This window comes from Xenopus laevis, chromosome 8L, assembly GCF_017654675.1.
Source record: "Xenopus laevis strain J_2021 chromosome 8L, Xenopus_laevis_v10.1, whole genome shotgun sequence".
In the NCBI taxonomy this organism is placed as follows: Eukaryota; Metazoa; Chordata; class Amphibia; order Anura; family Pipidae; genus Xenopus; species Xenopus laevis.
In genome coordinates, this window is record NC_054385.1 from 114,697,491 (window position 1) to 114,711,081 (window position 13,591).

A 13,591-nucleotide genomic window follows, 5' to 3' on the forward strand; every position below is an offset into this window, starting at 1 on the left:
AATTAATTCTAGGGCTGATAAAAGTCACCTCTAAGTGCAAAATGTTGGCATATTTTTTTATCCACAATGCAAATGTTTCCAACTTGTGTAATAAAAGTTGTGATCAATACAACATGCTCCTGATTCATCAATATGAATACAATCTGAAGCACACAGTTAATATAGCAAGCATTTAAAAAATGGCATTTTGCAGGCGCATTTTTTAATTTATTTTTGTTTAGAGCACTGTATCTGCTTATTGCCAGTGACCACTTTTGAAATGTATTTGGTTGGAAATTTGTTGTTTAATATCTTTGTTCCGTAAGGTGTATATAAAAGGGTTTATAAGTGGTACCAGGGCAGTGTATAAAAATGAGAATGGTTTTGACAAAGTGGATGAATACTGAGATGTAGGCTGCATATAAGTAATGAGTGTTGTGCCATAGAAGACAATGACCACAGTGAGGTGGGAGGTACAAGTAGTGAAAGCTTTCTTCCTTCCTGTAGCAGAATGGATCTTTAGTATAGTTGAAATGATGTAGGTATAAGAGGCTATTATAAGCGCAAAGGCAGGAAGTCCTACCAAGGAGCCCAAAATATATGTCAACAACTCAATAGAAGCAGTGCTTGCACAAGACAGGTTTAATAATATGGAAAGATCACAAAAGAAATGGTCTATGATCCGTGATCTGCAGAAAGGTAATTGTGATATGAGCAAAGTGTGTGACATTGGTTCTGCAAAGCTTAATATCCAGCAAATAATGAGCAACATAACACAAACCCTTCTGTTCATCACAATCAAATAGCTCAAAGGATTACAAATAGCAACATAGCGGTCATACGCCATGACAGTCAATGAGACAAATTCAGCACATGTCAAAGTTATAAAGCAGTACATCTGGATCATGCAGCCACCAAAAGAAATCACATTGTCTCCTCTTAAGAGAATAGAAAGAAGTTTAGGCTGAGAAACAGAAGCGGCACAGAGATCTATAAATGCAAGATTGCATAGGAAGAAGTACATAGGAATGTGCAATGAGGAGGTTTGGTAAATCACTATTAGAATAAGTACATTTCCCTGTAAAGTAAGGAGATAGATCAGGAGAAACAGGCAGAACAAAGGAATCTGCATGTTTGGATAATCTGAGAAACCCTGGAAAATGAATCCACTGCTGTTTTGGTTCTCTTGCATAGTTATTGTGGCTCTTGGCCTACATAAAAGCATAAATGAGAGATAATGCAGAAACTAAATTTAGCAAGGCAAAATTAATTATGCAAACTAAGAAACACAGTAACATCAGGTATAGTAGAAAGGTTAATACAATTATAAATTGCTGTAAAATGTTATTGAACTAGCTTGTTGGAACAGCTACAATAGGAGATTTAGAGCTGGGTATAACACCTGCCTAGTAACAGTATAAATTAAAAATGTTAGATGGCAACAGTTTGCCTTTGGCCAAATCTTGCCTTAGTCAGTTATGATTTCACTAATTTATTTGGACCTACACTGGGAGTTATTTACTAAAATCCAAATATTTTTCATTATTTTAATTAAAAAAAAAGCCCAACCAAACTCCCAACCACAATTTGACCTTGTTTATCATAAAAAACTAGAAAAATTCAGATATAACTCAAAAAATTTGAAAAAAAATGTGAATTCTTTGACTTTTTCAGATTGTGGGGCATAAAACCCACATTTATCGAGTTTGATGACCAAAATGCTCACATTTTTCATGGTATTGGCTGAAAAGACAGAATTTTTTGTATGAAACCTAGCGCAGGTCATGATACCTTCAAATTGGAAATGGGACCACTGCCATTGACTTATACAGGACCTCGGTAGGTTTGAGATTGAGTATTTTCGGATTTGGACTTTTTGCAGCTTTGTAAGAAATATTATGTTTCACTCACCGGGTGTAGGAAGAGGTCCAGGTGTTCTGCCCTGAACCTTCAGCTGGGGATCAAAACCATATAGTAAATGGAGTAGGCACTCAAAGGACAGTCCTCTAGACAGACTTGTAAAATGTTTCTAGTTTATTGGTACATCAGAGCATGGCCTTACATGTTTCGTATCTCACAGGTACTTAATGGTAGGCTTGGCTTAGCAGCTTTGGTTGTATAATAAATCTTGAACATTTTGAGGGTTTTTTCCCCTTTAAAGGCTCGACCAGAAAAATTCCAGTTTAGTAAATAACACCTTAAAACTCTTGATTGGAAACATAACATAGCAAGATTATCATCAATGAATATATCATCCTTACAACACTTGTTCATACCACACATTTAGCCCTATAAACTGTGTAGGATATACTATTCGCCTTCTGTTTCTTGAGTTTATCAGACAGTTAAAAAAGTCACAGCTAACATTAGATCCCAAGATATACAAAATATTTTCTAAATTTTAAGATGTTCTTCTCCAGATAATTTCTTATACAGAAACCTTCTACAGATAATTTCTGGGATCCACTACCCAGAATGTTTGGAACTTGGGGTTTTCTGGAACTATCGTCTGCTAAAAATCATCTAAACATTAAATAAATGAATTAATGTAGCTTTGTTACCATCAAGTTACTAAAAAAAGATGGTGCACAAAGCAAAAAATAATAGTACTACCAAAAAACATGAATTGAAAAATTTGAAAAAAGATAAATTAATATTAACAGGACATACTCACAGTTCACTCCAGCCTCCAGGTGCAAACATACAGTGACATACCAATAGATGTGAGTTCCTCCAAAAAATAAGCCAGCGAGTAAAAAAATACAAAATATTTATTAGGACATATTGGGCAAAAACCTCTTACTCATAGGTAAGTGACCCAACAGGCACAAAATGCTTTAGGTTTTTGCCAAATATGCACTAATAAATATTTTGTATTTTTTTACTTGCTGGCTTATAATTTTGGAGAACTCACATCTATTGGTATGTTACTGGTTACCATCAAGTACAACATAATGTTTTATTACTTCAGAGAGAAACTGAAACTTTCTTTAAAAATAGAATTGTTTGTTTAAAATGGAATCTATGTGTGATGGCCTTCCCGTAATTCAGAGCTTGCTGGATAACAGATTCTGGATAAGGGATCCTGTATCTGCAAATTTATCAGGGATTACATTTGGAATTGGGCATGATTTTGTAATAATTTTATCTTTGCAGCAATATTATGAGACATTTTCCAAATATATCAGTAGGATGAAACCAAGAAATACCTGAAGAATATTTTGTTCTTTTTTCAAATACATTTTTACCATGATAAATTTTCTTTTCCAAACCACTTGCAGTATATGGCAAGTCCTTAATGCCTGTATGCTTAAGTCATCCTATGTACTGTATGCCATCCTTATGGGGACTTAGTTATTTTTGGATCCAGTGCAACCTTTGCTCTTCCTTAACTGTGTCTGCCGAACAAAAACCTGATGGTAAAGTTCCTGCCCATTCTGTAGCGTAATTATTCAGTCTGTAAAAATCTCTATAAATCCCTTCTATAGATCAGGTTCTGGCTTGATATCACTTAGAAACCTTCACTAATTCTGATATTAAAACGTACTCACCTGTTAAAAAATTATATCCAGAGATGATATCAAATCATTCTTAAATGAAATGAAATGAAAAATCAAATACTTATTAAATGAAATGAAATGCAACACAGAGTATCTGTTTGAGTATGCTTGTTAGTATTTCAGAAGCAATACAATTTATAGAGGTATGATTAAAAAAAAAAGTCTTCACCAATTCTGATATTAATACTAACACACCTCTTAAGAAATGATATACAAAAATTATATCAGACACCCCACAAAAAAAACTTTTGCAGACAAAAGAGTAAATAATAAACTTACAGTAGTAAAATACAATCAAATAATTCTTAAATTACATGTAATGAAACACAGAGTATCTGTTTAAGTTTGATTGGTAGTATTTCAGAAGCCATACAATTTATAGAGGTATGATAGAAAAAAAAAGTAATCTAAAGCAGGTCCCTAATGGTTGAGGAACCTCAAGAGATCCACACAACTGCCATTTTGAGAGCTCAAATCTTACTAAGATGTCAAAATCTCAAAAACATTACATTGGTACAGTCTGTAGTTTTAATTATTAAAAATCTTTAGTAAAACAAAAATATATATACATTTTTTTTTCCAAAGGCCCCGCCACTCCAAAATCAGTGACTCATTACTTTTTATTCATACTTTATTCATACTTTCCAATGTTTAAATAAATATATATATATATATATATATATTAAGCTTATACATGGTGCCCACGGACAAACAAAAAACAATGCCTGTGTGCTGGTTAAAGACAGCAATAGTAATAAACAAAAAGAAAACCGCACCAGCAGGTCTTTGTATGAAATAAACAAAAAGGTTTTATTTGATCAACGTTTCGGCTCAACAAGTTCCTGAAGACGGCTCTAGCTGTTGAGCCGAAACGTTGATCAAATAAAACCTATATGTTTATTTCATACAAAGACCTGTTGGTGCGGTTTTCTTTTTGATTATTATATATATATAAATATATATATGTAGGGATGTGTAAATAGCCACCCCTAGTATTTTGTGCAGGCAGTCCCTCCATGTTATGGACACCTAATTGGGTCCTAAAATACAGTTGGGAGGGGTACTGTTGACTCTTGTTGTTTCGCACAGTGACCAGCAGATGGCACTGTGCTAGAGTATAAAAGGCTCTGAAGCCATACTTTCAGGGTTCATCTTGTGCTGGCTCTAGCCTGTGCAGGAGGCAGAGCTCGAGTGGAACCTAGACAGGTCAGGTCTAGTAAGAATAGGCTACTCACCCTTATAGATCACTCTAGGAGTGATAGTCAGTCAGTTTATTTAGCTGAGCAGTCTGAGGCTCCTACGAGGATTGTAGTGGGATTAAGATCCCAGGGTACTCATTGCCCAGAAGTAGGGACTAAGTGTACAGACCTAGGGTAGATAGATTCCCCTCAGGTTTCACTTAGGGAAAAGGCTGAAAGCTGGGTGTACCTCCTCAAAGCTGCACGTATTGTTCCTATCTCTGAGGAGGATCATACTGACCAAAGGTCAATTCAATGTACTGTATGAACCTGCAAATGTTCTGATCTATGTACACTCCACTGAGGATTGTATACTGTGCTCAATAAATCTGTTATTTGGTTAAGTTATAAGAACCACTGGCGCCCAATTCTCTGCACCCTGATTACTGTTACAGTTGCACTACACCCTGCTTCCACCTCGATGCAAAGGCTCACTCCCTAAGATTTAAGGTCTCATCCGGAGCATATGTACTAGGAGTGAAGCCCAAAGTAGAGTAAGGTGCACTCAATTTACTATAGCGCTACATATATATATATATATATATATATATATATATATATATATATATATATATATATATATATATATATATATATATATATATTTATGATCAACAATCATTTATTCCACTGTGCATACCAACGTTTCGGTCCACATTTGGACCTTTATCCTTGATAAAGGTCCAAATGTGGACCGAAACGTTGGTATGCACAGTGGAATAAATGATTGTTGATCAGTAACATTGGAGTGCTTATCTTCTTCGTCGCTATTTATCATATTTTGATATAGCACCCACTTGGACAAGTCAGAGTGCGGATACACACCTGGACTATATATATGTATATATATATATATACATATATATATACATACAAATACAAGAGGTCCTCTGCACTCAACCCATTATCAGTATATTTAAGACAGAGACATTTTGTGCATACTGCTACTGAAAAATGCCTTACCCTTTAAACAACACAGGGATTGTTTGTCCATATATTGCAATATATTTAAGCTGGCCAACTACGTCAAAGTCATCCCAAATCTGGCCAGTCCTATGCTCAATTTTCATCTGATTCATTAAGAATTCAATTGCTTAATTATACATTTTACAAAGGGACTAAGTTTTACCTGCAACTTACTTGCTGCTTTCAAAGTAAAACTCCCAAACTTGGCTGCCCTTTTATTAGACACCAGTGGGATCACCTGACTATAGTTGGGAAGGGTGGGAGCTGCAACATTGAGCTGGTCACTGCTCCTGTATAAACTAGAACAAACAAGGGAAAGTTGTCCCAGCTATAGCTATAGCCTCATTGCTCCCCTGCCTAATGGTTTTAAAAATTAGTGGTGAGCACAACTTTTCCTTGTTTGTTATATTTATTTATATATATTGCCATGAGGAAGGTCCCTGTGTGGACCAAAATGTCACGTTGGTTATTCATGCAAATTTAATACACTTCTAACGTTGATGCACAAGATATCTCGGTGTTGCTGGTCTTTTTTGTGAAAATATCCACTTTAAGGAATATAGCTTGGCATCCTCTGTGGTAGGAGTTGAAGAGAGTAATCAAGATACACAGACAAAGGTTTTAATAAAGAACCTACCAATGAGACAATGGGATGATCTAGAGGAGCAGATAGAGACTTATGAATTTTAGGTAATGCGTATAAGACTGGTATCTTAGGAAACTCAACGATGAGGAATTGTTTTGTATTGCTATCAATCCACCCATGAGCAAGGGTTTTTTTTCCAGGAAATCAGCAACAATAACTTGAAACATATGTGTGGGGTCCTGAGACAAAGAAGTGTGAGTAGATTCATCACTGATTTGGCTTAACAGCTCTTCTATATACAGTAGTACTGTGTATCCAAAAGAACAATCCCACCACTTTCATTAGCAGGTCTGATAATAAGTTCAGAATCTGCCTGCAGAGTTTTGATTGCAGCTCTCTCCTCCCAGGTAAGGATATGATGAACCCTGTCCAACACTGGTTTATTATTTTCAACATTGAGCATGTGTTGGAATGTCTTAAGTGTGGGGGAATTTGTTCCAGGATCAAAAGTGCTATATGTTCTAAATTTCCTTTGTTGGTAAGGTACCTTATTCTGATAATACTCTTAAAGGGATACTGTCAGGGAAAAACATGTTTTTTCCAAAACGCATCAGTTAATAGTGATGCTCCAGCAGAATTCTGCACTGAAATCCATTTCTTAAAAGAGCAAACTGATTTTTTGATATTCAATTTTGAAATCTGACATAGGGCTAGGCATTTTGTCAGTTTCTCAGCTGCCCCAGTCATGTGACTTGTGTCTGCACTTTAGGATGGAATTACTTTCTGGCAGGCTGTTATTTCCTCTACTTAATGAAACTGAATCAGTCTCAGTGGGACTTGGCTTTTCCTATTAAGTGTTGTTCTTAGATCTACCAGGCAGCTGTTATCTTGTGTTAGGGAGCTGTTATCTGGTTACCTTCCCATTGTTCTTTTGTTTGGCTGCCGGGGGGAAGGGAGGGGGTGATATCACTCCAACTTGCAGTACAGCAGTAAAGAGTGATTGAAGTTTATCAGAGCACAAGTCACATGACCAGGGGCAGCTGGGAAATTGACAATATGTCTAGCCCCATGTCAGATTTCAAAATTGAATATACCAAAATCTGTTGGCTCTTTTGAAAAATGGATTTCAGTGCAGAATTCTGCTGGAGCAGCACTATTAACTGATGCGTTTTGGAAAAAACATGTTTTTCCCTGACAGTATCCCTTTAACTAACATGTGAATTTATGTATATTTATCAGGCCCTGTAAGGATTTAAGACTATGTTTTCCTTAATCTGAGAGAACAACCCTGTCTGGAATTTCTTATGTTGGCACCCTCCCCTGTCTTGTGTGGTCTGTGTTTGGATCACCTAATTGGCAGGGAGCAGGTATTGCTAATAAGGGCTTGTTAGTTGCAATGGCTGGTGAACACTCACACAGATTCATAATTGTTTAAAGGGGTTGTTCAACATTTAGTATGATGTAGAGAGTGATATTCTGAGATCATTTGCAATTTGTTTTAATTTTTTATTATTGAAGGTTTTTGAGTTATTTAGCTTTTTATTCAGCAGCTCTTCAATTTGCATTTTAAGCAATCTGGTAACTCGGTCCCAAATTACCCTAGCAACATGCATTGATTAAGAGACTGGAATATGAATAGGTGAGAGTCTGAATAGAAGGATCAGTAATAAAAAGTAGCAATAACAATACATTTGTAGCCTTACAGAGCATTTGTTTTTTTAGAAGGGGACAGCGACGCCCATTTGAAAGCTGCAAAGAATCAGAGGAAAAAGACAAATAACTATAAAAAATAAATAATGAAAATTCAATTGAAAAGTTCTATAACATAATAAAAGTTACTTAATAGGTGAATCATCCCTTTGAGTTACCAGAGCTGAAATAGTGTGTAAATTGTGAACGTTTTGAATGTGGTGTATCCTGGGCACTGATTAACCAACTATAAACTCTCTTATCCCTGTAATCTTCAACTACTTGTTTAAAGAAAAACTAAAGAAGTAGCTAGAAATGTTGTACATTATGTTTTGAGCTTCTGTACCAGCCCAAGGCAACCACATCCCTTTAGCAGTAAAGATCGGTGTCTCCAAAGATGCCCCAGTAGCTTCCCATCTTCTTTTCTGCTGATTCACTGCACATGCTCTGTGCTGCTGTCACTGAGCTTAGGGACCCACTCACAATATACAGTACACATAGAATAGAAATGTCACAATATAAGGCTGATTAGTAATTAATACAGATAATTACTACATGGCAGTACAGAAACCAGTGCAACTAGCAACAGAATTTAATAGTCAGCCCTGTAGCATCAGCTTATATTACAGACCAACCTCATTTTCTGCTGGATAATTAGTGACGACCCCTATGTTTAGCTTCTCAACAGCTGCTCAGAGCCTACTACAGACCAAACTCATTTTCTGCTTGATAACCGAACCAAACCGAATCCTAATTTGCATATGCAAATTAGGGGTGGGGAGGGAAATTGCGTGACTTTTTGTCAGAAAACAAGGAAGTAAAAAAAAATTCCCCTTCCCAACCCTAATTTGCATATGCAAATTAGGGTTCAGATTCGGTTTGGTATTCGGCCGAATCTTTTGCAAAGGATTCGGGGGTTCGGCCGAATCCAAAATAGTGGATTTGGTGCATCCCTATTGATAATTAGTGACGACCCCTAAGCTTAGCTTCTCAACAGCTGCTCAGAGCCCACTGAGCATTTGAGTGTCGCAGACACTTTCCAAGATGGTGACTCCCTGTGACAAGTTTGAAGTCCTGGATCATTGCTGCTATTGACAAGCTGAAACTTTAGTCTGGTGCAGTAAGTTCAGTATGTAAAATATGGCATGTTTAACCAAATAAATTTTTAGGGTTTAGTTCTCCTTTAAAAGAGACAAAATCATGTTTATAAGATTTTAATTGGTATAATAATTTGTTAAGCCAATTGTTCTCCTTGTCAAAATGCAGCTCAGCCAAATTTAGTTGTTCTTTCAACCAATGTTGCCACTTATCCGTTGATCTGGTTGTGTTGCACATTTTATCCGGGCTGTCACTGATGAAGGGAAGGTCTTCGTTTATTCTGTTATTGCCACGTCCTGCTTTGCATCAGATAATGTATTTTTATGATTACATGCAGTTTGATCACTTTAAATGTTTTTTGTTAAATTTGAGTTGTTCCACTTGCTACATGGATTAACCCCACAGTTGAGTTTCCTACCAGTCATATACACATTACCGAAAATTCATAAGTTTTTATGAACTTTTTTATTAAAAGAAATTCAATTTAAAACCATTACATATAATCATTACTGGACTGGTTACATCAGACCCTCAGTCCCAGCTGGGCCCTCGCATTTATGTGTGTCAGAAAGGAGACGTGTTGTAAAACTATACTTCTCAGCTACTCAAAACACATTTTTTTGATGCAAAGAGTCCTTAACCAAAATAACAATTTATTAACAGTCACAGGGTACTCACACAGTATACATTTCTCTGAGGTAAGCAGTCAAGGCACATTCAATAACAGAGTAACACAATGAAACCCCTTTGGAGTTAGAGTTGGCAAGAATCCCACTTCACCTCTTGGAACACCTCCAGTGGATCACTCTGGCACAGTTCAGAATATTTTTTAACTACAGTGCAAATGTTTCCAGCTTGTTTAATAAAAGTTGTGATAAATACAACATGCTCCTTATTCATCAAAATAAATACAATCTGAAGCACACAATTGATATAGTAAGCATTAAAAAAATGGCATTTTGCAGGTGCATATTTGAATTTATTTATTTTTTTACAGCACTGTGTCTGCCTATTGGTTATGACCACTTTTGAAACGTATTTTGTTGGAAATTTGATGTTTAATATCTTTGCTTCGTAAGGTGTATATAAAAGGGTTTATTAGTGGTACCAGGGCAGTGTATAAAAAGGAGAATGGTTTTGACAAAGTGGATGAATACTGAGATGTAGGCTGCATATAAGTAATGAGTATGGTGCCATAGAAGACAATGACCACAGTGAGGTGGGAGGTACAAGTAGTGAAAGCTTTCTTCCTTCCTGTAGCAGAATGGATCTTTAGTATAGCTGAAATGATGTAGGTATAAGAGGCTATTATAAGCGCAAAGGCAGGAAGTCCTACCAAGGAGCCCAAAATATATGTCAACAACTCAATAGAAGCAGTGTTTGCACAAGACAGGTTTAATAATATGGAAAGATCACAAAAGAAATGGTCTATGATCCGGGATTTGCAGAAAGGTAAATGTGATATGAGCAAAGTGTGTGACATTGGTTCTACAAAGCTAAATATCCAGCACATAATGAGCAATATAACACAAACCCTTTTGTTCATCACAACCAAATAGCTCAAAGGATTACAAATAGCAACATAGCGGTCATACGCCATGACAGTCAATGAGACAAATTCAGCACAAGTCAAAGTTGTAAAGCAGTACATCTGGATCATGCAGCTACCAAAAGTAATTACACTGTCCCCTCTTAAGAGAATAGAAAGAAGTTTAGGCTGAGAAACAGAAGCGGCACAGAGATCTATAAATGCAAGATTGCATAGGAAGAAGTACATAGGAATGTGCAATGAGGAGGTTTGGTAAATCACTATTAGAATAAGTACATTTCCCTGTAAAGTAAGGAGATAGATCAGGAGAAACAGGCAGAACAATGGAATCTGCATGTCTGGATAATCTGAGAAACCCTGGAGAATGAATCCACTGCTGTTTTGGTTCTCTTGCATAGTTATTGTGGCTCTTGGCCTACATAAGAGAATACATGAGAGATGAAGCAGAAACTAAATTTAGCAAGGCTGCAAGTAAAAAAAAAAATGCAAACTAAGAAACAGAGTAACATTAGTTGTAGTAGAAAGATGAATACAATTATAAATTGCTGTGAAACTTATTGAACTAGCTTGTTGAAACATCCTTTCTGCTGGTGTTGTATAGATAACTGCAATAGAAGATTTAATGCTGATAAAACATCTGCCTATTAACATGTATAAATTAAAAATGTATAATAATAATAAACTAAATGGTCTATGTTGTTAGATGGCAACATTTTGCCTTTGGCCAAATATAGCCGTAGTAATTGTGTTATGATTTTACTAATTTATTTGGATCCACACTTAAACTCTTGATTGGAAACATAACATAACAACATTATTATCTTCGTTAGCCAATGAAAATATCATCCTTACACCACTTGTTTTAGGTTTCATATCAAACATTTAGCCCTATAAACTGTAGGATATCCTATAGGTCTTCTGTTTTTTGAGAAGAAGGACAGTAAAACAGTCACAACTAACATGAGATCCAAAGATATACAATATGTTTTCTAAAATGTTAGATGTCCTTCTCCAGATAATTACTTTTACAGAGCCCTTCTCCAGATAATTTCCACTACTCATGTTTCGAACTGGGCATTTTCTGGATAAGTGATCTTTCTTTAACTACCAAGTTTGCTAAAAATCATCTAAACATTAAATAAATGGATTAATGTATCTTGGTTGCCATCAAGTACATCATACTGTTTTACTACTTCAGAGAGACAGGAAACTTACTTTAAAATAGAATTGTTTATTTAAAAAGGAATCTATGTGAGATGCCCTTCACGTAATTCAGAATTTGCTAGATAAGAGATTATAGATAAGGGACCTCATATCTGTATTTGAAATTCAGGGGCAGAGTTATCGGAGATTAAATTGGGAATAAGCCATGATCTTTGCAGAAAAAAATATAAGCAGACATTTTCCAAATGTATCAGTAGAATCAAACAAAGGAATGTCTGTAGAATATGCTGTTCTTTTTTTATATAAATTAATACCATGATAAATTTTCTTTTCCAAACCAGTTGCAATATATGGAAAGTCCTGTATGCTTATGGGGTCTTGTTTTTGGATCCAGTGCAAGCTTTGCTCTTCCTTAACTGTGTCTGCCAAACAAAAACCCAATAGTAAAGTTAGTGCCCATTCTGTAGCATAATTATTCTGTCTGTAAAAATCTCTTTAAATTCCTTCTATAGCTCAAGATCTGGCTTGATATTACTTATAAGCCTTCACCAATTCTGATATTAATACTAACACACCTTTTAAGAAATGATATACAAAATTATATCAGACACCCCACAAAAAAAACCATTGCAGACAAAAGAGTAAATAATAAACTTACAGTAGTAAAATACAATCAAATAATTCTTAAATTACATGTAATGAAACACAGAGTATCTGTTTTGTTTGATTGGTAGTATTTCAGAAGCCATACAATTTATAGAGGTATGATAGAAAAAAAAAGTAATCTAAAGCAGGTCCCTAATGGTTGAGGAACCTCAAGAGATCCACACAACTGCCATTTTGAGAGCTCCAATCTTACTAAAATGTGAAAATTACAAAAACATTACGTTGGTACAGTCTGGCATTTTAATTAATATATAAATATAATATATAATACATGTAAGATCACTTATGAAAACTTGAATGCACTTTAGTAACACTTATATGTGTATAGATTTGGCATGTATTTATAAAAAGTGTACATAATATAGATATTTGCATAATACTAATTCACCCAGAATTCATCTCTTTTTATTGCTGTACAAAATGCTGACCAGACATCTTTTCCTCCAGCCATTTTGGCGTGGTGATGTATTAGATCTGTTGAAAATGGTTGAACAGCTAAACGCTTTGAATTCTCCAGTTAAATTTACGGTTACACATAACATGCAGAGTATTCAATTTTTGGATGTCGAAATCTTCAAACAGAGTAACGGATTGGGATATAAACTATACCGTAAGCCAACGGATAGAAATACACTTTTGTACTCTACGAGTTTCCATCCACCTAATTCTAAAAAATCAGTTCCTTTCTCGCAATTTTTGCGCACTATGCGCAATAATTCTAACGAAGGCATCCGTGAAAGTCAAATAGTGGACACAGCAAATAGATTCAAACAAAGGGGTTATCGCCAGCATGTTATTGCTAGATCCATTACAAAAGCCCGGGAACATTTAGCACAAACACGGGACGCTCAGCACAATATAGGTCCTAAGAAACAGGATCGCTTTATCCTAACATCTAGCTTTACAACGGGGTCCACTGCGGTTAGAAACATAGTAGAAAATAGTTGGCCAATCCTGAAATGTGACAAAAAATTATCCCAATCACTTACCCAAAAACCAATGTGGGGGTATAAACGGGGACCAAATTTGAGAGACCTACTTATGCAGACAGATCCCACTAAATGCTATGAGACCGGTGGCAACATTTTAAGGAAAT

At 35.7% G+C, this 13,591-nt stretch overlaps 2 protein-coding genes across 2 annotated transcripts; both read right to left on the reverse strand.

The window, feature by feature from the left end:
* Window positions 1-235: 235 nt before the first annotated feature.
* LOC108699008 (olfactory receptor 8U1) lies at window positions 236-1,171 on the reverse strand. The gene has a single exon (XM_018230864.1). The coding sequence runs from the start codon at window positions 1,169-1,171 to the stop codon at window positions 236-238; it is 936 nt and encodes a 311-aa protein (XP_018086353.1).
* An 8,954-nt stretch (window positions 1,172-10,125) lies between these two features.
* LOC108699009 (olfactory receptor 8U1) lies at window positions 10,126-11,124 on the reverse strand. The gene has a single exon (XM_018230865.2). The coding sequence runs from the start codon at window positions 11,059-11,061 to the stop codon at window positions 10,126-10,128; it is 936 nt and encodes a 311-aa protein (XP_018086354.1). The 5' UTR covers window positions 11,062-11,124.
* Between the last annotated feature and the right edge of the window lie 2,467 nt (window positions 11,125-13,591).

Excerpts from the sequence above, each read along its gene's own strand:
- LOC108699008 (XM_018230864.1), bottom strand. The coding sequence starts at position 1,171 with ATGCAAGAGAACCAAAACAGCAGTGGATTCATTTTCCAGGGTTTCTCA.
- LOC108699009 (XM_018230865.2), bottom strand. The coding sequence starts at position 11,061 with ATGCAAGAGAACCAAAACAGCAGTGGATTCATTCTCCAGGGTTTCTCA.